General features: G+C 46.4%; 1 protein-coding gene and 1 long non-coding RNA gene across 11 annotated transcripts in view; both read right to left on the bottom strand.

Annotated features, from left to right (window-relative positions):
- Window positions 1-513: 513 nt before the first annotated feature.
- Window positions 514-12,689, bottom strand: LOC147007699 (uncharacterized). Of its 10 annotated transcripts, none has more exons than XR_015053969.1 (6): window positions 11,765-12,689; window positions 9,153-9,219; window positions 8,071-8,222; window positions 6,832-7,852; window positions 5,322-6,730; window positions 740-4,661 (listed from the first exon to the last, which is right to left on the bottom strand). It is a non-coding gene; the product is annotated as an uncharacterized LOC147007699 (long non-coding RNA). The 10 variants fall into 10 exon arrangements; XR_015053972.1 differs by lacking the exon at window positions 11,765-12,689 and having other exon boundaries at window positions 740-2,931; window positions 3,193-4,661; window positions 9,153-10,682; XR_015053975.1 differs by lacking the exon at window positions 11,765-12,689 and having other exon boundaries at window positions 5,322-5,413; window positions 5,495-6,730; window positions 9,153-10,682.
- Window positions 12,690-16,935: 4,246 nt separating this feature from the next.
- Window positions 16,936-25,291, bottom strand: part of LOC147007698 (netrin-1-like) — an 8,821-nt gene continuing 465 nt past the window's right edge. Inside the window, exons 1-2 of the mRNA XM_085866581.1 lie at window positions 24,812-25,291; window positions 16,936-22,322 (exon numbers count right to left, since the gene is read on the bottom strand). The exon at window positions 24,812-25,291 is cut by the window's right edge and continues 465 nt beyond it. Of these exons, the coding sequence (XP_085722707.1) occupies window positions 22,110-22,322; window positions 24,812-25,291 (693 nt within the window). The 3' untranslated portion in view covers window positions 16,936-22,109. The remainder of the gene's footprint in view (window positions 22,323-24,811) is intronic.

Raw genomic sequence — 25,291 nt, 5'->3', positions numbered from 1 at the left:
ACATACGGGGGAGGGGAATGATTGGCAGTGGAGTGGCGATGCGGTGCAATGGGATGTGCAGCTCCATTTCGGAGGCGTCCAGAACAAGGAGGAAAATCAGTCGTTCCCGGAATGTCAACGACAAGCAGCTGTGTTTCCGCTGCGCACACGGGACAAGCAGCTCCGCCTCGAAAGCTGTTCTCTCTCTCTCTCTCTCTCTCTCTCTCTCTCTCTCTCTCTCTCTCTCTCTCTCTCTCTCTCTCTCTCTCTCTCTCTCTCTCTCTCTCTCTCTCTCTCTCTCTCTCTCTCTCTCTCTCTCTCTCTCTCTCTCTCTCTCTCTCTCTCTCTCTCTCTCTCTCTCTCTCTCTCTCTCTCTCTCTCTCTCTCTCTCTCTCTCTCTCTCTCTCTCTCTCTCTCTCTCCCCCTCTCTCTCTCTCCCTCTCTCTCCCTCTCTCTCTCTCCCTCTCTCTTCCTCTCCCCTCTCTCTCTCCCCCTCTCTCTCTCCCTCTCTCTCCCTCTCTCTCTCTCCCTCTCTCTCTCCCTCTGTCTCTCTCCCTCTCTCTCCCTCTCTCTCCCTCTCTCTCTCCTTGTATCACAGAACAAATCAAATTGTAAGGAATTAGACCATTTGTGGGACTCCATTACAACATGTGATCTGTTTTTTGCACATCACGATGACCACCACGACGAGCACCATGATGATCACGACACATCCTGTGATGATGAGCCATGGAACCGCATTCCCTGTCAAAAAAAAATAAGTAACAATAATAAAAACTACAACGGCACTGGTGGAGTGTGTAGTCTCGTCTCGCACGTTCACTCTGAACAACAATACCATTGTTAACTGAACATGCAGTGATTATGGTCCGTATACCCGAATCATCCATGCACTCCACTACATCACATACAGAGCCAATAGAAAGTCTACATGCACCCCCTTTCAACATTTTCACCTTTTGTTGCCTTATAGCATGGAATTAAATCAGATTTTTTACACTTTTATTCACACAACTTCATCATAACCCACAACTTCCAAGACAAAAACAAATTTCACAAAATTAATAAAAAATACAAAACTAGAATATCTTGGTTGGATTAGTGTCCAACCCCCTGAGTTAATACTTGGTGGAAGAACCTTTGACAGCAATTACAGGTGTGAGTCTGTTGGGATTGGTCTCTACCAACACATTGATTGAGCAATATTTGCCCATTCTCCTGTGCAAAACTGTTCAAGCTCACTCAAGTTCCGTGAGGAACGTTGATGGACAGCAATCTTCAAGTCATGCCACAGATTTTCGATTGGATTTAGATCGGGGCTCTGACTGGTCCACTCAAGGACATTTATCTTTTTGTTCCTTAGCCACTCCAGTGTAGCTTCAGCAGTGTGTGCTTCGGGTCATTGTCATGTTGAAAGGTGAACTTCCATCCCATCCATGTGTTTTTTTCTTCTTTATTTTGCTCCATTTTCCATTCTATCCTGACAAGTACCCCAGTTCCTGCTGATGAGAAACATCCCCATAACATGATGCTGCCACCATGATTCACAGTAGGGATGGTGTTCTTTGGGTTGATGTGCTGCGTTGGGTTTGTACCAAACATAACGTTTTGCATTTATGCCAAAAATTGCCATCTTGGTTTCATCAGACCACAAAACCTTTTGCCGCGTGGCTTCAGAATCTCCGGAGTGGGTTTTTTGCACACCTCAAACGCGACTCAAGGTGTGTTTTTTTGAGTAATGGCTTCCTTCTTGCTATCCTACCATACAGGCCAGACTTGTGGAGTGCTTGGGATATTGTCACATGCACACAATGAACAGTCTTTGCCATAAAGTCCTGTCTTTTCAAAAGTTGTCATTTGCCTCTTGGTGACCTCTCTGATCATTCTCCTCCTTGCTTGGTCATCCAGGTTGGAGGGACGGCCTGATCTCAGCAGGGTCTTGGTGGTACCATACACCCTCCACTTCATAATGATTGTCTTGACTCTGCTCCAAGGGATATTCAAGGCCTTTGAAATATTTTTTGTCCCCATCCCCTGATCTGTGCCTTTCCACAACTTTATCCCGGAGATCTTTTGAAAACTCCTTGGTGTTCATGGTTGAGTCTTTGCTGTGAAATGCACTACCCAGCAGAGGAAACCTGCAGGAACACAGCTGATTTTATTCTGAAATAATCAGAATCACTACAATTTAATACAGGTGGAGGCCAATTAACCTGGTGTGTGATTTTGAAGGTGATTGGTTACACCTGAGCTCATTTACAATTGCTATTATAAGGGGTGGGGTTGACTCATCTGTCGGATGTTGAGGAGCTTGAGTCGATCTTGCGTCCACAGGTCCCTCGAGAGCCCCCAAACAGCTGACTCATCCGGACATTGTGGCCTGATCCGGTCTTCACGCGAAGGCGATTGGATGCTCCATCTGGCACTTCCATCTCCATCCATGCAATACTGCCACGGTGTTTCACGTACGAAAAAGTCAACTACGGTCGATACCTGTCGGCGTATTATGCGGATAAGACCAGACTATCCGACGATCACCCAGACGTCTGTTCACAGCTTGTGAATGGAGGAATATCTGTACAACTGGGAGGTAAGAACTCTTTTGGCCGGATATCAGTTGATCAAACCATTGAAGAGACTGTAAGCAAGGACACACAAACCTCTGGGAGAACCAAGGGCTTCAGACTCAAACCGGGTACTCGAAGCAGATATTTTCTCACTGCAGAGTGTCCGAGTACGTGCGTAAAGCAGTGACGGGAAATGACACAGATGTAGTCCCCTGGTATCAGTCATCCTGATCTTGAGCAAGCACACATTGGAAGAGATGAAACACCTGTCCAGTCCCTCGATGACCTTCTCCAGACCGAATTGAGGAATCCATTTGATAGCGCCCAATGTGAGCTGATCAGCGTTTCAACAGCAACAGTGGCTCCACCCGACATAGCAAGGGATCTGCAAGGGGCAAAACAGGAAGGTGAAACTGCATTCCAGTAGTTTGGAAATGAAAGAATCGGAAGCAAAACCAAAAATTTCATGACCGGCGCCCAAAGCAGCAGCAGATGACGTTCACAGATGTGAAGGAACAGCTCCTTTTCCAAGGTATCTCACGCAGAAAACAGAAACTTGCCCATCCCCTTGGCCCATTACCCTGGTCACTGGGTAATTGTGACGGAAGGCTGAAAAAAAAAACAACAGGCAGCCTTGGCACAGTACCTGGAGAAAGGTGTATCTTCGGCGGAGTTGATTGCATGGCCATCCAGCCATACCATCGATGGGATAAGTTTGGTGCAGAAGGTTCCATGGAGACAACATGACTTTTCAAGAACCGTCCAAAGCCATCTTTGTCTCAGCTTTACATACTGGATCAGGAAGCCGTCACATTGATGCGGTACTTGATGTCTCCAACGATAATTCCATAGAAACTGCAGAAAGAGTAAACCGCGGTGCGGAAACAGGGGGTCTTCTTCAGGAATATCGCTGCTGGTCACAAGATAAAGCCGTGGAGGCGCCTTCTGTCATCGTCAGAGAGCAAAACCAATCTCATCAAATTTATCTCGCAGGATTGGCAAAAACCGCAGCTGCGAACAAAGCTTCAGGAGCCAACAATGTGTGTTCGGTGTGGTGAGAAATGCTTCAGATTGACAGATTCTACTGAAGTTGAAGATCTGTCTTCAAGCCAGGAAGAAGCAGATACCTGCACGTAGCCGCACGCGAAACATGCTACACCAGGCTCAGCTTCTGTGATCATTGACTCAGAAGGCACGGACGTGTCCTTCCTCTATCTCTGGCATTCAGCAGTGACCTGCACTCATCTGTGTACATCAAGTGTGGCTCCGAGAATTGAGAGAGATTCATTGATGCAAACAAAGTCACTGCGGTAGTTGGTCAGAATGTATGTAAAGCGGCACCTGGAGAAAAGGTTTCACGAAGTTTCACAGGTGGTGTGAACCACCTTTTAAAATTGTCAACCTGATTGTCAACCACCTGATTGTCAACAAATCCATTTTTAAAATTTCTTCGAACGCAGCCACAGGCTGCTTGGCAGCATCATTTCCTGGATGCGCGGCTGCTCCGCCGATACAGTGCCCCCCTATTACCAGTACGCTGGTTCTCATTTTGCTGACCTCGGAAGGAGGTTAATTCAATGGCCCGACAAACAGGGGCTTGAAATCAAGACCCTAAGGTCTTAAGTCAGCAAAACCTAAATCGTTAAGCCAACACCAGGCCGAACAAATCCATCGAAGAAGGGAAACTGCCTCGAGGATGGAAAAGGGGGCAATGTCACAACTCTCTTCAAAAAGGGAAGCAGAAGGTCCCCAGAAAAAACAACAGAATGATCATCTTGACTTTGATTGTTGGGAAACGAGTGGAAAGTCGAGTTTTGCATTTAAGGAAGTAGTTGGAACAAGATGACAAATTAATTTAAGTCTAAATTAGACAAGCACTGGCAGAATGAGCGCTTCACCCCTTCCACAAGTCTGCTCTTCTCAAGCATTTGAACACAATCAAGTTCAGCGTTCCGACGACGAAGAGACCAGGCTGTCACAGGATCACATTCTTCCCTGAATGCGATGATGACGATGCCGGAGAATGGCGCAAACATCCCACAGCACGAGCTGGATCATCCGATTTTGGTCAATGACAAGATGCCTTCAAGTTTGTCATCGAGGTCATCAGCCGTTCTGGAGAAGAAGATTTTTTAAATTGATTAATTTTCAATCCAAGATGGCTGATGAACCATGTGACCTATGACATCATAAATTTACATTCTGCCTCCAATCCTCCAGTGGAATACGTGTGTGAAGTTTCGTGTTAATCGGATGAAGTGTGTTTTTCTATCCAAGATGGCCGCCAAACCATGTGATTTGTGACGTCATAATTTTTTACTATATATGCAGACATGATGGAAGATGATAGTTGCAAATTTTCGCTTCGTTAGGTTATGTGATTCCAGAGGAAACATTATTTAATATTTTTATTGAATCCAACATGGCTGCCAAACAATGTGACCTATCAATTAGAAAATATCAAAAGGCACCAGTTCACCACTTGCTTGATATGTATACCAAATTTCATAAATATATCTTGAGGGGATTTGTAGTTAAGCTCCAGAAACGAAATGTGACGGACGGATGGAACCCATTTCTATATCCCCCGCCAACTTCGTTGGTTGGCGGGGGATAAAAAAAAACCAACATTCTATATCCCCCGCCAACTTCGTTGGTTGGCGGGGGATAAAAAAAAAACCAACACAAGCTCGAATGTTGTTTATTTTGATGTGAGGAGTGTGGATGAAAATGTATTGAATCCTGTGATAGTGATGATACAATGAAGGTGATTACCTGTGGGACACATCTTTGTCTCGTGTCCTTGAGGATGTCGAACTCTCAGCTGAGTTTTGGAAATGACAAGATCTTGAAAACCACTTGAAAACCTACCAGTCAGAAGTCCAACCCAATCAGTCAGAAGTCCAACCCACCAGTCAGAAGTCCAACCCACCAGTCAGAAATCCAACCTACCAGTCAGAAGTCCAACCCACCAGTCAGAAGTCCAACCCACCAGTCAGAAGTCCAACCCACCAGTCAGAAGTCCAACCCACCAGTCAGAAGTGCAAACCTACCAGTCAGAAGTCCAACCCACCAGTCAGAAGTCCAACCTACCAGTCAGAAGTCCAACCTACCAGTCAGAAGTCCAAGCCGTCAGATTTTGTGAATCATTATTCTTTGTCATCCTCAACACAATTTGGAAAAATTTCGGTGAAATTGTATGTTTCATGCGGTGTCTCTGTTTCCATCTTTGTTTCAGTTCAAGTGAAAGGAATTTCCGAGAGACACCAACAGAATGTCACTTTATACGTTGTTGGGCCACCTTGTGCATACAGGACGGCATGGATAAGATTTGGCACGGAGTGAACAAGGGTCAGCAAGTAATCTTCTGGAATGTCGCACCATTCTCTCAACAGCCCTGCAATTCACGTTGGTTTGATGGAAGTGGTGTTAGTCGCCTCTTCGGACGGTCTCACATATTCTCTCTGTGGGATCGAGTCTGGCGATTGGGAAGGCCGTGGAAATGGGTAACTTCGTCCTCATGCTCCTCCAACAACCGGGTGACGACGCGTGCCCTGTGGACCGGAACATTTCATCCTGAAAGACACCCTTCCCAGCAGGGAAGAAATGCTGCATCATCGGATGCAGATGATCGCTCGGTACGGTTAATGTAGCACGTGACATCAAGCCTGCCTTCTCATGGAATGAGTGGACCCAGGCCGTGCCAGGAAAACGTGCCCCAGACCATGATGGAATCGTTAGGGTTCTTTTACTGTTGGATCCAGGCACTGGGACTGGAGAGCTCCTTTGGCCTGTCGCCGCACGAGCGCACGTACACGCATCGAGAACATGGTGAAGGATGACTCATCAGACCAAATCACATTCCTCCACTGCACGGCAATCCATCGCCAATGCTCTTGCACTACCGGACCCACACACGGGAGTTGTCCGATATCATGAGTGGCTTGTGCGTAGCAACCCGGTTGTGGTATCCTGTCCAATGAGGTTCTCCATTGACCATTTTCGACGATACAGGATGCTCACAACCCGTGATGAACTCCGCACACAATTTGCCCGTCATTGCTCTCCTGTTTCGCCTCGCAGTCCAGACTGACGCCCGTGCATCACGCTTGTTGAGTGCATGCTTCCGTCCACTGTTGTCCTTCGTTGATGCCATTCCATCTTTTTTCCCAGGCTGACATCACCTACAAGACACGTCAGCAATTCCTACAGTCTTTGTCACCGAAGCTCCTGCCAACAATTACATCCTGTAAAAAGTCACTGAGGTCTCTCCTTGTGGCCATACCGGCTCTTAATACCAGACGAGAGCCGGGTCATCCTTCCGAGGTCGTCGAAATGAGTCGCAGCTTTCTGGAAACAGGGAACTGCATCTGCAGTACACTCACACTCCCATCAATGATGCAACCAGCAGCCTACAGGCTGCATACAAAGAAACAGGACCACCGGACATGTCGCTTATATGGGCCCCGGCCTAACGTTGCAACCCAAATTTGGTGGCATTCCGACCGGTCGGTCTGAAGAAGAAGATTTTTGAAGAAAATTACTGAGTCGGCCATTTTGATTGACTTAACGTCACGTGACCAAAAGTGTGTCAAAATGGCCGACTTAGTCAATTTTTGGGGGAAAATCGCGTCAATTCCCTTCAAATTCCTGAGCGGATCAGATTTCCAGAGCAGCTTTGGGTGTTTCCGTTCCTTGTTGATAAACCAAAAAAAAAAAAACCAGGATGTGTTTAAACATTTAAAACCCCAAATGTTTGTATAACAGTGAAACGTGCACGGGGAAGTCGTGGTGACCCACTTTTATGTTTGTGCTTGTGTAAATACCGTCACGTCTGCATATGTACTTTGCGGATGTACGCGCGTGAGTCAGTTGAAAACAGGTGTACACAGAAGTCATGCTTCCTTTTCCCCTTCTTTCCCACATCCACTGATATTATCCATTTAAATGGGTATCCCTTCATGTAGGCCAGCATCAGGCTGTAGGATAAAATGGAGACCAGCCAAAAATGGAGTGGACGAAGTAACAAGCTTGCTTGGGCTGTCTGAAAACAAGGGAGGTAGCAACGTCAACGGGCCAGGCGAGCGGCTAACAACGCTGAGCTGGCAATTACAATGACATCAGGTACCCCACCTGGTAGGTGCGATTATTGCAGCCGAGGTGGATGGTGCTGCAGGCTGGACTGACCACAAAATGATTTGGGGTGGGATTGAACCCCCAAGCTGATCCTGCAGCTGAGATTGCATGCGGTATCTTGCGGGAGGCAAGACGGGTCACGGTCATGACCGGCCGGTCATGACCGTGACCTGAGATGGCCCAGATATGTTGCAATAGTTTCAGTAACTTCAGAGTTTCATGCAAAACGATGAATAAAACGTGGAACTGATATATGGAGTGGTTTTTTTTTTTACGATTCAGGGCGAAGCCAAACATCGAGCTATTAGGGTCCGCAGGAGTTACTGCATGGAAACCCTGATCAAACTTCTCTGAAGAGTACAAAAAGGGATAAAAAAGTGAAACAAACCTCAATATCAGCAACTTCATCTGCTGGTTTCCACATCCACCGAACGAAGAGCATGCTGATTTCATCTGGATGAACAGATGAGGTGCAGTTGGTGGTGACGTTTTCTCCAGGAAAGGCTTCCATGTTCACGACGAGAGCTTGGCTGGTGGGTACTGCATGGAGAGGATCACAACGTAACTCACCCTTTGGAAGAGTTATATATTATCATTGGACAACAAAACAGAAATTTAATTCGACATAAAACGCAACAAGCTCCAAGCTCAACCAAAGCCTCAATGAGTACCAAAGCTGTTCCGAGGTGGACGGTGAAACAAGAAAAAACGATTTTGTTGGTGTAAAGTGCAGTGATATGAGAAAGTTAGGCCTCACTATCCACCTGCAGTGTTTTAAAGAACATTAGTGAGCTTGCTTTGCCACCCTAAAGGTCGATCGGTCCTTCTTCTATGCCACCCTGATATGATGGATAGTGGTTCCAACAACCCGAGGCATCTTTTATCTCCCATAAACCGTCTCCTGAAGCTCTCTGATTGTCCCCCCCCCCCTTTGAATCCACGACTGCAGATTGAAACCTTTTTTGGGGGGCGGGGGGGTTTGGAAAAAAAAATGTTCATTTTTGGTAAATGACCACAAAACTTCAAAGTCTTTCGATTACCTTCAAGGCGCAACAACAAAGTGACACCTGGGCTCATTGAAATCACAAAAAGTCACAATTTCCGAATAGAAACGGCGTCATCAAAGTAACTCAATGTTCAGATCACCGACTCCCAGACTACAAATGCAGGACCTTAAAGACTCCTTCGACCTTTATACCTCCTTTAGTCCCCGTTAGACCCATTACTAGTGTTGGAACATACCCTTTAGACCCCTCGAGATCATTTAAGACCTGATAAGACCCATTGACCTTTTCAAGTTGACACCTTTTAGCCCTTTGAGACCCCTCGTCGACATTTACACCAAGCTGTCGACCCTTTAAACACACACCACACAAACATCATTCACCATATCCACCCAAAACAACTCGGTACACTTATCATGGAACTGAGAAGGAGACGAACACAGAGTTCAGAGGAAAGAAATCTCACCGACGAGGAATAAAACCATCCAAGGCATCTTGTGGTCTCTTGTTTGGTTCTTCACTTGTTCAGGTTTCTGGAGAGGAAGGTGAATTCAGTAAAACGGAGAGAGCGTCCATTTATAACTTTATGTTACAAATCACTGGTTCATTTTATAAATGTTATATTATCACAACTCAGGGATGTTCATAACGACCATAAGTTTTCTTCCTCAATCAAAGTTCTGTTGATGTCATTGATGAGATGATGAGACCGGAATCAACGTTCCACCGGACGTTGAACACCAAGGAGCACTGGAAAGCACAAGTCTCTCTTTCGGAAGAACGACCATGACGAACTGTTTGGCCGGCGGGCTACGCGAGCCGTGGCAACGATTGCGGTGTCGTCGTTTGAAAACACTGAATCGTGTCTTCTCGAACGGAAGATGTTGTCCAGCTGCGGCTGCGCAACGTCGTAGTTTCTGTGAAGTTGTGAAGACATGCTGCTTCGACTCCACCAACAATGGGTGGAATCCCTCAATCTCAGAGATGAGTTCAGACTTGTCCCTCTGAACATATCTCGGGCATGGGCCGGTGTCTGTCCCACACCTTCCCTTCTTGATGGTGTGGAAAGCAAGGCCCTCAAAATGATGGGATCTCACACGATGAAGCTGAGTGTCTCGGCCTGTTACTCTTGCATCGCAGGCAGGTGAGGAGCCTCTCTGTATTCTACCACCTCCTCTTTTGGTCTTGCCCTCTGCAAGGAGCACGCCTGAGGACCTCTGTCTCCAAAGAACACGCCTGAGGACCTCTTTCTGCAAGGAGCACACTTGAGGGCCTCTGTCTACAAGGGGCACACTTGAGGACCTTTTTCTGCAAGGAGCACACTTGAGGGCCTCTGTCTACAAGGGGCACACTTGAGGGCCTCTGTCTACAAGGGACACGCCTGAGGACCTCTCTCTGCAAGGGGCACGCATGATGGCCTCTGTCTACAAGGAACACGCCTTAGGACCTCTCACTGCAAGGAGCACGCCTGAGGGCCTCTGTCTGCAGGGAGCACTTTGGGGTTGTACAAACTGGCACATGGGGAAAACAATGTTCCTTCATGAGAGTTCCTGCATTTACCTGTTGGTGTTTCACATTGAAATTGGAATGTCCTGCCACCAGGTATTTGTTTTGCATTAAAGCGTCCTTGCATACTTAATGGGGAGTGGAGTGGAATAAAAGCCACCAGGTAACGATACAAGGTGTACCTCGTCAAGGTGAGAAATGCTGACCACTGCCCTGTTTAACCTTAGTTTTTGGGGGAATGTTTTTACCCCATGCGTGGAGTGTAAGGTGGGGTGAAGCAATTGGCTCACTCCTCCAGTGCACTCCAGAAGAGAAGAAAGCGCTCCAGCCACAGTGTGGACGAAGGAGCCGACGACCCAGGGGAAGGACGAATTTCCAGACAGGGATGGTCACATTGTGCAACTTGGGAAACTAACTAACTTGGGAAACACCTCGGAAACATACTCAGGTCCCCAGCGTCAATTGTGACGTCATATCAAACGAAGAAGAAGAATTGTGACGCCCCTCTCTCCCTCCCCCTCATCTCGCCCCTCCTCTCTTCCCCTCTCTCTCTCCCCCTCTCTCTCTCCCCCTCTCTCTCTCCCCCCTCTCTCACCCCTAGTCTCGCTCCTCCTCTCTCCCGCCCCCTCTCTCCCCCTCCTCTCTCGCCCCACTCTCACCCCCTCCTCTCACACCCCCTCTCCCGTCCCCCTCTCTCGCCACCTCCACTCTTGAATTGTGACGCCCCCTCTCTCTTACCCCCTCTCTCCCTCCCCTCTCTCGCCCCCTCTCTCCCGCCCCCTCTTTCCCCCCTCCTCTCTCCCCCCTCTCTTGCCCCCCTCTCTCCCCCTCCTCTCTCGCCCCTCTCTCTGTAAATGTATTCACAAATGTCTACCAAGCACAACAATTAATTCAAACCTTGGGAAAAAACAGCTTTCAAACTCTTGGGGAACGGCTGTTTCCCTTGGGAAAATTCAAAACCTTGGGATTAATTAATAATTTGAACAATTAATTCAAACCTTGGGAAAAAAAACAGCTTTCAAACTCTTGGGGAACAGCTGTTTCCCTTGGGAAAATTCAAAACCTTGGGATTAATGAATAATTTGAACAATTAATTCAAACCTTGGGGAAAAAAACAGCTTTCAAACCCTTGGGAAACACTTGGGAAACAGCTGAAACGGATGAAGAACGATATCAAACCTTGAAAAGGCACATACTCAGGTCCCCAGCGTCGATTGTGACATCATACCAAGCGAAGAAGAAGAATTGTGACGTCAATCGTGAAAAACCCCATTACTTGTGACGTCAGAGCACCGTGTCCTGTCATTGGTTGACAGACGTTATTGGTCATAATTGGTTGACAGACAATATATAGGTCGTTACTGGTTGACAGACATTGGTCATTGTATCACGTTATTCTTTTTATTACTGCCAATTATTGTGCTGTTATCATTATTCTGAGATATCTTTGGGAAAAAATGGCACGATAAGGTGGAACGACACTTCAGCTGCGATATATACACCTTTCCAACATTGAAAAAAAGCAATAAAATGGCCGTAACTCGGGAACTGCTCGTCCCATTAATATGAAACCTTGAAAAGGCACATCCGCGGGTCCCCGGCAATATTCCTGGCAAGTTTCAATCAGATCGGACTGGTGGTCGTCGAGAAACGGCGGTCGTAGACAGACAGACAGACACACACACACAGACACACACAGACATACAGACGGAGACACACACACAGATTGCTGGAATTATAGATAAATGACGTCACAATCCTTCCGGGGAGTTCCCTGAATCCACGGTCGTTGGATTTATTTAATTCCGTTCATCCGTTCTCAGGTGACAACACGACAAACAGACAGAAACAGCTCCTTTTAATTAAATATCATATTAATATCGATTTACATTGCAATTTTTATAATAAAATAAAATTTAACTTTTATTTTAAAAAAAAAATTCATCCACAACGCCACCCAGCACTCACCAATTTTTTTTTCTCCCGTCGATACGTGTAACGGTACTTCCGGTGTACTTGTTATCAAACGTGCAAATGGGATGAAAAAAAAACAAGGAAAATCATGTGAATTATTCGGGTGTTTTCAAATGGGTTCGCACGGCACAGCGCAACACCACGTGGACATCAGTGGAGAAAAAAAATATCCTGATGCTGCTACGACCTACACCGTCATGGATTCGAACACGGCTTAATACTTCTGATCGCACTTTCCAAGGAATAGATCATTAATGTATTTTTCTGTTCTTTGACGCAGATGTGGGTAAATTTGTTTAACCAGAGGTGTTTTCTAAATTCACGTGATCAGGGAAATGCTTTATAATCGCCTGATCGTATTTCAGCGTATTGCCGTCAGTGACGTCACAGTTAGACACGCCCTCTTCAAGAGCATCACGTGGTTAGACACGCCCCCCCCCTCCATATCCACAGGATGCGCAAGATCCGCCAAGAACCCCATTGTCGTGAAACTACGAATATCAAGCATCACTCACTGCTCATCTTCACTCTTATTTCCCTCCTCTGGAGCAAACTCCCACACTCTCTTCAATCCCACTCCTCCCTCCAGGTGTTCAAAACAGCTGTTCACCACCACCACCACCACCACCTCAAATCTTCCCCCGTCCATGGATTTGGTCTCGGTTTTCGTGTCCAGGTGTGCGTGCGTGTGTCCACAACCATATATCGGACGTGTACGGACCGATTGTATTCGTACTTAGCACAAAGACATCACATCATGGTGTACGCGTACGCACATCGTTTTTATTTCGAGATCAGATCCAAGATGGCTGACTGGCAGCCATTTTGTTCCTTAAATGCGTACCCCAACCATTTCTCTGGTACATGCATGGTCCGATTTCGTTCAATCCCGGTACAAGCACGGTACCTAACGGTATACGCGTGACCCTCTCTTTCTTTTTGAGATCTGATCAAAGATTGCTGACTGGTAGACTCGTTAATTTTAGTTGTACATCAATATGGGCTCGCCCTTGAACTCCATTCAACAAAATTACTAAAACAATGGGGGCAATGACATTTTATGTCTTTTTAGTTTTTTTTTTTTGTAATTACAGGACTAGCGGTCACTCCTGGTGGTACCCTTCTCAGTTTATCAGCGTTTCGGACCGAGTATGTGCTGGTGTAGGCGGCCAGAGTATGTGCTAGAGGAGGTGGCCGAGTACGCGCTGGAGGAGGCGACTGGAGGAGGTGGCTGGAGTAGGGGGTTGGAGTACGTGCTTGAGGAGGCGGCCGGAGCACGTGCTAGAGGAGGCGGCCAGAGTACGTTCTGCAGGAGGTGGCTCGAGTACATGCTGGAGGAGGCGGTTGGAGTAGGCGGCTGGAGGAGGTGGTTTGAGTAGGCAGATGGAGGAGGCGGTTGGGGTAGGCGGCTGGAGGAGGTGGTTGGAGTAGGCGGCTGGAGGAGGTGGCTGGAGTACGTTCTGCAGGAGGCAGTTGGAGTAGGCGGCTGGAGGAGGTGGTTGGAGTACGTACTGGAGTAGGCAGCTGGAAGAGGCGACCTGAGTATGTTCTGCAGGAGGTGGCAGCAGGAGGAGGTGGTTGGCGTACGTGCTGGAGGAGGTGGTTGGAGTTCGTGCTGGAGTAGGCAGCTGGAGGAGGTGACCTGAGTTCGTTTTGAGGAGGTAGCAGCTGGAGTATCTGCTGCAGTCAGTCTAACGTCCGTATTTGTCTGCGAACCTTGGGTGGCAGACTTCAGGTCAGTATTGGGGGTTGGAACATTATGCTTGGTGTGGGCTTAATGGTAAGGGTGCTGGGCTTGGGATCCTATGATCCTGAGTTCAAATCCTGCTCGGCTGTTGAATTAATACCAGGTGGGGTTGACTCAGCCTGTCATCCTTCTGAGGTTATCAAAGTGAGCACCAGCTTGCTGGGATGATTGAGCAGTTTGAGTATCCTGTATTGGAGTGGCTATGCGTCCAGGATCGTGCCCAATAGCCCAGGAGACTGATTCAGCAGCACCGGCACTCTGTATGGAGTATGGTCCCGATGGATGGATGGGTTTGGAACCAGAGGTAGAACTGGGTTTGGAACCTTACCTCCATGTAATCCCAAGAACTGATAAATATCAATTTTAGAGTTTCAGTGACGTCCACATTTACTCCATTGTAGTAAGATGATCGATTTAATCAATGATTTTGGATTGTGGGGTTAAAGACTCGGCTTTCTAAGTTATCAGATCATACAAAGCTTGGAGGTAAGGTAGATAGCAGAGAGGAGTATGATCAGATGGCGGATGTGTGACAGATCTGAGGGTGGTAATAGATACGAGGAGGTAAGCAGACGGCACAGTTGCTTGTGTATCATTGCATACCTGGGGAAGCTCAGGACAAGTCCGAACGCACCTGTAATAATTTCATTGGTGGCGGACATATGGGGTCAAGGTCATTTCAGAGTCACGGATTGACCCTTTGACCTCGAGAGCTTCGTTAGCTTGACTCGTTACTCCCCAGAGGTCCATCGACATAACGTTGGAACCCGAGCGTGTTCGACAATTCAAGGATAACAATCATGGATGCTCGACACGAAACAGAACACTCACCTTTCCTGCGACCTCAAAGTCACGGACGCAGTGACCTCCGGCAAAAGCACTTCACAAAAAAGTCAGGTCCAGTATGACCCTTGACCCCATCCTGATTTTTAACCCCAGGCACCCGCAGGTAAAGAGGTTAACGACAGTCACGTGACGAACCATTTTGCCCTCATGGAGGCTTCCATTGGTCGGGAGAGCCGTCCCATCCCTTGTGGAAGATGTACCGGGTCCTCTTGTTCCTCGTCATCGGAGCTGTGCCATCGGGTCGTTGTCACACGGTGTGTGATTGAATGATTTGTTCTTTGTGACCAGTCGCCCCTTTCAGAAGTGATGACGAATTACCTGTGCAGTCAGTGGGGGGAGTGAACAGGTGGAGAAGCTGGATGAGATCGAATTGATGAAGGAACAACTCTCTCTCTCTCTCTCTCTTTCCCTGTTGAAGATCTTCCAATGTGTGAGTCATGTTGTGGGAGCAATCCAGGAGTGCAAATCCTGCCACCAACCTCCGAATAAAAAAGTAACCCAACTGCAAGAGGACGTCCACAGACACAGTTGGGCACTAGATATTGATGGTCGTTGGCTCGCAAGGAGCTCCTCCGCCCTTTGCCAGGTTTTGTTTTTAATCCTGCCAGCCCAATCAGCTGTGGGTGGTACTTTACCTGCAGGGAGCCTTGACTTCAGCAAACATCAATCGCTTGCTCCCGGACGAGGGCATCTGCATCCCACAACGGTCCAAGCATTTAAGGTCAAGGCACCGACCGAGAACTGAAGTTGTACCCTGGTTCAAGTGCATTACGCGTGGTCTTTGATAAGTCAGACAATATTTGGAGGAAGTGACGGTTTCTGGTGAAAAGGAGGATTTATTCAACAAGCGGCCGATGTGGGACGTTTGAGAATTCATCGATGATCCGGCTTGAATCTCCACCGGAGGCGAATCGAGGGCGGTCTATGTGTTTCATAAGGTCACGGTCGTAGGGCAGCACCAAACGGCCTCAAATTTTTTTCTTCGAAAATAAACACTGAAGCATCATTCAATGAAGGTTCAGGATGTCACGTGACTTAACTTGGAGAGTGGATTAAAACTGGATTATATTTACTTGTTTGTCCTGAGTTAAAGAGGGACGGCAATCCCCGCGAGCCTTTCCGTCTTCATCCTTTGAGGCTTTGTTGTTTGCCCCCCACCCTTTTTTTGATCACGTGATCCACATGAGCTTTCCTTGTTTTGTTGTATTGTCTTCGTTCCTCATCTATTGTTCCCTTGGAGATCACCTGTTGGTTCCGTGAGAAGGTTTCATGTGGGGTTCACGCCTTCAGTTCGGGTCATTTGCATTGCAGTTGCGCTCCCCTTGAGACACCATCAGATAAGGTGAGTTTAGCTCATCGTTCTAATTTGTGATGTTCTCTTATAATATCGTGACGATGTTGCTTCTGATTGTTTGTCACATTTTAATTGTCTCTTCTTTGGAGTGAAGCAATTGTACAATACACGTCATCCTTGCAGGCTTTTTTGTGCGGAAGGTCGAGGCTCATGGAATTGCGAGTAGACAGAACTGTCAGATTGTTCTGTCCACACTGTTCGAGAAGAAGGGCTTTGAAGAAAATAGCAGATAAGCTGAAGATCTCCTCCATTGGTGTGAGGGATACTTTAGAATGAGACAAGAAAAAGCAAGGAAGACCCAGAAGAAATGTCCCCAAGGCACGTTCGGGTTCGACAACTCGACCCACCTCTCGTGGCAAGTGTGGTGGTTGTGTTTGGAAGCACGTCCATGACGTAGCAAAAGGTGGGCCTGGAAGGAGAAACCGAGAGGGATGTTTACTCGTTCCTGAGCGGTCCATCTTGGGCTCTAATCCCGACCCAACTATAAACTACCACCCTGGTGTTTCACATGAAAGGTGAGGCATCAATATGTGCGCCGTCATTCAGCTGGACATTGAGCCGGGTGTCCCGTCTGTTCGCATTAGGCTAAGCGCATGTAAGTGGTTTCCACTGTTCTTCAAAAATGTCAAATAATGAAGTTTGTTCCATTCCCTTCTCACTACATTTTCCTGAAAGTGAAAGTCTAACTGAGTTCAGAACAAAAAAACCGTATAGCTTAATTATATATGTATATATATATATATATATATATAAAAATATACATATATTTACCAAAATATGATACTTTGAAGAAGGGGTACCTATTCTGATGGTTTTGCGAGTTTTCAATAAAATTTCCTAATTTTTCTTTTTTTTCTTTTTTGGCAAAATAAATGAAGGTCAAAGTATTGTTACGAATTTCGCCCGCCCGGCGTGCGATCGGCCACGTAACTCAAGTCGCGACGCGTCGCCCACCGGAATGGACAATTCAGTCGTGACCCTCTTGGAACTACCGCCAAGGAGCTAGCCACGGGTGGGGGTTTAACCTCACCACAACCCAGTCCGCATTCTAACCGCGCGAAATAGGGTGAATCGCCGAATGTCGATATACCTAAGTACCCGCGCGGGTAGCGTACCGAGGAGTTGTACCACTCCGCAGGTCGACTCCGGACACGAACCGCTTAAGCGGCTCGTTCTGTGCTGCAGGGATAACCGAGCGGAGTTATCGCCGACCTCGACGGTTCAGATTATTTATTGGGTGTCTACACCCACTTCCAATCCCTTACGTGATGCGAGATGGAACTTTCAAACGAAGGAAAGGACGCAACGAAACGGGAAAACAGTTCGATAAGCAAGTAGTTTATTACACACGCAGACAAGGCACGTATTTACAGCCATACAGTGAAAGCAAGCAAAAGAGTTACCACCGAATAAAGCAACAATGTACAAGCACTTATTCAGGTTTACTTAAAGGACTGGCGCCACACATACATTTACACAAAAAGCAAAGAAAACGAAAGCCACCCTCAGAGGCAAGGAGGCAGACAGGTCTGTGGACCAAATGTAAGTGGGACCTGGGTGAGCGGCCAGGTCCACGAGACCGAAGGGGTCTTACCCACGCCCTCGTGGCGCGATGGCAGGCTTGTCGCAATGTCAGCGTAACGTGCCTGACTCCATGCCTCTGGCGTGGTCGGTGAGCGCCTTTAGGCGTGCGTTGTGCAGGCACGTGTTGGTCGGTCGACACCACGGTTGGGGTGGGGAACGGTCAGGGTTACCGGCGCTATCTCAGCGCGGATGGGGGGAATTGTTGATGCTCGGGGTGGAGAGAGGGGAATGGCGGACGCTCCGTCCCGCTAGCGGGGCCTTGGGACCGCACCGACTCCGGCGAACTCTCGCCCCTGAGCCCTCTTCCGTGTCCTTGCTTCACTCCGTGACTCCTCCTTCGACCTCAACTCCGAGCTCCGTCCCCTTCGCCGTCCGATCCCCGCAAACACACGACTCAGACTCCACGAGCTCCGTCTTCACTCGACCAGCCAGCCCAACACAGCACAGCACCCCCAACACGCGAGTCGCCTTGTGCTCGCGTCTTTATAGACCGGGGGAGGAGCGTGTATGCTAATTCACGGATCAAAACGCGCTTGGAGGCGGGGCCACGCCACCCGACGTTTAGCCATTGGTCGGGCAAAAAGGGGTGTGAGCCTCTCCTGATCCGATTTCACTACTAAAAGGAGTCCACATGCATCACGCTTGGGGGCGGGGCCACACCACCCGACGCTCGCCCATTGGACGGAGAAAAAGGGGCGTGAGCCTCCTCTGATCCGATTTCCTCTCCCGTAAAGGCATCCATTTGTACTAAAGGCATCCCGTAAAGGAAGGCATCCCGTGAGCCTCCCGTAAAGGCATCGGCAAGAATCACCGAACGGGCCCTGGACAGCACGACGTTTGGTGTTGACTGGTGGTGTGGTTGATGGTTGTGGAAGGAGAAAGGCGAAGGTGGTGGGGGGGGTTTGCTGTGGTGGCCTGGCCGTTGGCGGGCGTCATTTGAGAACCGCGGTGAAGCGATGTTTGCGGGATGGAGTTGTGGAGGGAAAGAGGCGAAGGTGGCGGTGTTTGAGTTGTTGGGGGATTATTGGTCCAAAATAACGATAGAGAAAGAAAAATGGCTAACTCAAAGCGTCGCAGCCCGGATGAATCACACATATTCCCTCTAAACAACGGGTGCGGACTAACTACACATGAACTTATAGATATATCTAACCTGAGGACCTTTCTGGTGTATTGCAAATTTCCACAGCCATAACAGTATGTAACTTATTCCAGCAACTAATCTCATGATCAAAATACCAATTTCTGGGATTATTAATAAATAATACATCCCTATTTCTTTATTACTGCTCTATTCAGTGAGTGTCAGATGCTGAAAAGCACTAAAAGAGAGAAGATTTATCGAACAAATTCTTGGACGTAAATTTTCAATTCAATCAATTCTGGGAGAAACAAAAAGCTCTCTAAATTTTCCAAAATTGTTTTAACTGCAATCAAAATGAATAAAATATTTTTTACATACCTGGAAAAATATTTTAAGAAAATGTAAGAAAATTAATTTTTCAATCAAATTCAGAAAAGTGTGATGTGCAGCCGGACAAAAATGCAAAATTACTCCAAACCAAAGCCATGCATGTTTTCAATATTTTTTGATACTATTATATATATCACTGTGCCCCATTTGTAAATAAATTTTAGTGAAAATAATCTGATGTACAGGAGAATAAAAGCATTTTTTTAAAAAAAAAACGTAACGTGCAATTGGACATTTGGGTTGGAAAGTTCGGTCAAGCCGCTATAATTAAGTTTCCACCCGGATCATCTCAATTTTTTTACAATGATTATTGCTAATAAGTTGAATAATTTAAGACACGTAAATATGAGTTATTTATAAACTAGATATTTTGTTAGGGGATTTCATAGTCCCAGGCTCAAAAAGGGCAATAAAACAAGAAAAAATAAAAATATGTCAGAATGTGCATGTATCATGCGAATCCACCACTGACCGACACAAATGCTGATTTTCTCAGACGGTGGGTGACAACTTTTTGATTTGATGAGAAATTTCATCTCGAATGTTTTACATGTTGTATTTTTGCATGGTCTAATGTATGTCATATTTTAAGGTGAAACAACAAAAAAAGGCCAAGACTGGGCATGTATATTCAATAAAAATCCTGCAGCTTCAGTTATTTACATCACAGACCCTTAACATGAACTATATATTTTAAGGTCCTATGGAACACTGTCTGTGCAATGAACCAAATTTCATGACCAGTAGTAGTCTTTGTGACTTTCAAAAATGCCACTCAAGTCAGGGTATTCCCTGAAGTAGGGGTCGTAACCACTTACATGCGATAAGCAAATGGTGCAGAATCAGTTAAAAATTTAATAATTATATTATCCAGATCTGGATTCAGATCTTCACCAAAATCAAAATAGTTCTTCCGAGTGGCACTCCCAACCTGTCCAGAAAGTTTCGTGTGAATCCGTCCGCAACCTTTTGATTCATTGTTCTATATATCTCGTTGTTGGTCTTATCTCTCAACGGTGAGAAATCAGTTAAAATTAAAAAATTATTGCATCCAGATCTGGATTCAGATCGACACCAAAAACCGAAACAGATCTTCTTAGTGGCACTCCCAACCAGTCCAGCAAGTTTCGTCCGAATCTGTCCACAACCTTTTGATATATCGTTCTCTTTATGTCGTTGTTGGCCTCATCTCTCAACGGTGAGGAATCATTTCAAACTTAAATAATTATTGCATCCAGATCTGGATATAGATCTTCACCAAAACCGAAGCAGATCTTTCTAGTGGCACTCCCAACCTGTCCAGCAAGGTTCGTCCGAATCCGTCCACAACCTTTTGATATATCGTTCTATATATCTCATTGTTGGCCCAATCTCAACGTTGAGGAATCAGTTTAAAATTAAGTAATTATTGAATCCAGATGTGGATTCAGCTCTTCACCAAAACCGTATCAGATCTTCTTAGTGGCACTCTCAACCTTAGAAGCAAGTTTAGTCCGAATCTGTCCACAACCTTTTGATATATCGTTTTATATATCTCGTTGTTGGCCGAATCTCTCAATGGTGAGGAATCAGTGAAAAATTAAATAATTATTGTGTCCAGATCTGGATTACAATCTTCACCAAAACCGAATCAGATCTTCCTAGTGGCACTCCCAACCTGTTCAGCAAGTTTTGTCCGAATCTGTCCACAACCTTTTGATATATCGTTCCATATATCTCGTTTTTGGCCTTATCTCTCAACGGTGAGGAATCAGTTAAAAATAAAATCATTATTGCATTCAGATCTTGATTAAGATCTTCACCAAAACCGAAGCAGATCTTCCTCGTGGCACTCCCAACCGGTCCAGCAAGTTTTGTCCGAATCTGTCCACAACCTTTTGATATATCGTTCTATATATATCGTTGTTGGCCTTATCTCTCAACGGTGAGGAATCAGTTAAAAATTAAATAATTATTGCATCCAGATATGGATTTAGATCTTCACCAAAACCGTATCAGATCTTCCTCGTGAAACTCCCAACCTCTCCAGCAAGTTTTGTGGGAATCTGTCCACAACCTTTTGATATATCGTTCTATAAATCTCGTTGTTGGCTGAATCTCTCAACGGTGAGGAATCAGTGAAAAATTAAATAATTATTGTATCCAGATCCGGATTAAGGTCTTCACCAAAACCGAATCACATCTTCCTAGTGGCACTCCCAACCTGTCCAGCAAGTTTTCGTCCGAATCCGTCCACAACCTTTTGATATATCGTTCTATATATCTCATTGTTGGCCCAATCTCTCAACGGTGAGGAATCAGTTAAAAATTAAATAAGTATTGTATCCAGATCTGGATTCAGATCTTCACCAAAACCGTATCAGATCTTCCTGGTGGCACTCCCAACCTGGGAAGCAAGTTTAGTCCGAATCTGTCCAAAACCTTTTGATATATCGTTCTATATATCTCGTTGTTGGCCGAATCTCTCAAAGGTGAGGAATCAGTGAAAAATTAAATAATTATTGTATCCAGATCTGGATTAAGATCTTCACCAAAACCGAAGCAGATCTTCCGAGTGGCACTCCCAACCTGGGAAGCAAGTTTAGTCCGAATCTGTCCAAAACCTTTTGCTATATCGTTCTATATATCTCGTTGTTGGCCGAATCTCTCAACGGTGAGGAATCAGTGAAAAATTAAATAATTATTGTATCCAGATCTGGATTAAGATCTTCACCAAAACCGAAGCAGATCTTCCGAGTGGCACTCCCAACCTGTCCAGCAAGTTTTGTCCGAATCTGTCCACAACCTTTTGATATATCGTTCTATATAATTTTTGATATATCGTAACCTGTTCTACCAAGTGCCGTTCTAGTTTCCGGTAAATTAATCCATTTTTTTCCTCTGTTTTCGTAAGCGGTCCACATGTGGTTAGTCCGTACACACCGCTCAATCGAAGGATTCATGATAAAATCTCAATCTCAAACCACAACCACTCACCGATGCACTCGTGCGCATCATACACGGTTGCCCTCTTCCACGGTCGGTCTTGGTGGAAGTGTCCGCAGCGATCGCAGTCAAGCCCCGCCATGTGATGCTCGCAGACACACTCGAGTCCGTCGTCTCCAGACAAGCACCTCGAGGCGTGTCCGTTGCATTTGCACCTACCTTCCACCTACACGAGGGACATGAGTACCGTTGTATTTGTGAGGGTGATCGACACATTCACACAACCTCCTTTTGTGCGTCTCTTCGAAAACAAAGTGATTACATGATATATTTAACAACATTGCTGTCGTCGGGTCCATTTCAGTTGCCCGGTCTGAGTCCGGGCAACTGCTCACCCCTCCCAAGGTGTAGGTTGGTTGCCCGGTTGGAATTATTGGTCCCCACTCCATTAGAGCAAAGGGTTGTGCTTCTTGCGGAGTAATTCCAACTGTTCCGGAGTTACAGTTGTGAGTCGTCTCCATACGACCGAAGCCGTCGACCGATTCGAAGACCCACGGCCGGATCACCTGTACAAGAGTCACGACACCGAACTGATTGGGGCACCAAATCGGCCGAGCACTATGCCAATGAAGTACCAGACACCTTGTCCTAATTAGGCCGAGCAAGCTTGAGGCGAGTGGCACTGTCTTTTTGTGCGGCTTGACTGACGCTGACAATAATTATCCTTCAACAGGCTTTCCTTAATTACCAGAGGAACCAAGACAACATGAATTCACGCCAAGACCAGGTATATCTAAAAAACAAATGATGGGCATGGCGAAGGGAACATCAGGAAGCAATGCAAGCAAGGAAAAGAGCAATCGGAGAGTGCACACCCTCACCAGGACTTGTTTTGTGTGGTGTTTGTGTAGTTTGGTGTGGAGTCTGTGTACTGGTGTGTTACGTAATTAATATAAGAGACATAATTAGAACTTGCCACTTGATAACTGCTGCCACTGATGACCGGGTACCGAGACGTCCCGCTTTGATTGGACACCTGACCCTGACCCGTGACGTTTTTTAAAAATTATTATTTGATTGAATTTAGAATGGGATTAAAATAAAATAAATTCAAATCAAATGGAAGACAAAATAGGTACGAGTCCTGCGGAGGAGTCATCAGAAGGAACCTGAACAAGGAAAAAAACAAAGATGACGTCATCAGGAGGAACCTGGAGAGGATTCACATTTCAACTACTACTCCTCTAACCCGAAAAACCCTTCGATCCCAAATTACCATGAGGCCCTTAAGACCTTTTAAGACCCCATTAGACCCCTAATACCCAGTATCCCCTTTATAACCTTTTGACCCTTGAGAACCCTCAGACTGTTTAGAACCCAAAGACCCTGAAGACTCCAACAACCCCGTTATAACCATTATAACGCTTTAGGCCTCAAAGATCCTTCAGATCCTGAAAGATCCTTCAGAACCCAAAGATCCTACATACCCGGTTAGATCCCTTGGAACCCCTGGACTACTTTCTACCCTTTAGACCTTCACACCTTTTAACACCCTTTCGACACCTTTGACATTCGACCCTTTTAGAACGTTTTAAGACCCTTCAGATCTTAAATTGCTCCATTTAGACCCCTTCGTCGTTTTAAGACCCTTTAGACCCAGTTAGACATTTCGACCTTTACACCATCTGACCTTCACAATTTTTGACCTTTCACACCGAGACCATTTCGACCTTACATCGACTATTAACGACCATTCATTGAGTACATTGTTCCATTTATTCGCCGCACAAAACAACTCCCGGCGAGGGTCTGCAATCCCTGATTGCTCTTTTTAGCCGCGTCTCGCGTAGTGAACGCTGGCTCTAAGAGAGCTCTGCATTGTTGTTCTTCTTGTTGTTGTTGTTCTTCTTGTTGTTGTTGTTCTTCTTCTGGTGAAGACAAAACCTTTCGGACATCGACTCTTTTAGATTCAGGATCCGGATCTCCTTAAATACAAAACACCTGTACACATCCTCACATAGACGGTGCCTTTTGAGAGCGTCTATCATGAACTTTTTAATATATTCGGACATTTGCTTTAAAGTTTCGAAAAGTTCACGTCACTATTTAAAGATTATTCCATTTAATGTGTTGTAATTTCGTAAATACACGATTTTCTCGTCACAAACAGGAGCCTCCATGACGGGTCTCGCTATTGGCTCAATCAAGGCACGTGACGAAATATCGGAAGTTGTTGTGTTTTTTCTTTTCTTTTTCTTCCTCTTCCTTTTCTTCTTCTTCTGGTGAAGACAAAACCTTTAGGACGCGGCTCTTTTTACACATTTGACCTTGTTGTAATTGTTGTGTCATAATAAAGTTATGATTGTCGACATGAAAAAGGAGCCACGTCTGTCTGTCGTGTTATAACTTGAGAACGGATTAATGGATTTCAATAAATCCAACTACCGTGGATTCAGGGAACTCCCAGGAAGGTTTGTGACCAAAAATAAGTTATTTTTGTAATTATTATTATAATTTTAATGAGTGCGTGGGCACACGTGAAGAATCTGCAAACGACAACTTGCGACGCCGGTTGTCCCCGCACTCCCAGGAATCATTGACCGACTTGCCCTGTTGATGATCCATCTCACAGCGAAGGTTGTATTCCCGTCGGCGGAGCGACGGCTCTTACATCCTCGTGATGACGAGCGCGTGGACAGAGAATCCGAAACCCACCTGAAGGTCGGACACCGCAAAGAAACTCGACGAGAAGCCTCGATGACGCAGAACCGGGTCGGGGTCTCTCCGTCGGAAGACCACACGCACGTCGGTGGCGGTGACCCAGTCGTGCAGGGCGGGACTCGACTCGAAGTGGGATGCCGAGGGTCTTCCACCGAGCGTGTAGAACTTGATGGACGCACCGAAGAGCAGTTCGTCGCCGGGACTCGAGCAGAGCACCTCGGTGTCGTTGCCGCGACTCACGGCGGTCTTGGTCGGACGTCCGTAAAGACCGTGGCAGTATCTCGAGTAGAACTGAAAGGGCCGCCAGGTGTTGCCGAAGTCCGAGGATTTGTAGATGGCCGTGCCTTCGGGGTGTTGAGGGTACATCCGAAGGTTCGTCGCCATGGCGACGATGAACAGGACCCTTTTGGAGGTGATTTCGAACCTTTTCCCGAGTGATAGACGCACAGACACGTTGTTGTCGTCCTCCGCGGA

This window comes from Eptatretus burgeri, unplaced genomic scaffold (assembly GCF_056783735.1).
Source record: "Eptatretus burgeri isolate ZD-2024b unplaced genomic scaffold, Ebu_testis_v1 Ebu_testis_scaffold_48, whole genome shotgun sequence".
NCBI classification, from domain to species: Eukaryota; Metazoa; Chordata; class Myxini; order Myxiniformes; family Myxinidae; genus Eptatretus; species Eptatretus burgeri.
The sequence above is the reverse complement of the archived record's forward strand: the minus strand, read 5'-3'. Positions and strand labels throughout refer to the sequence as shown.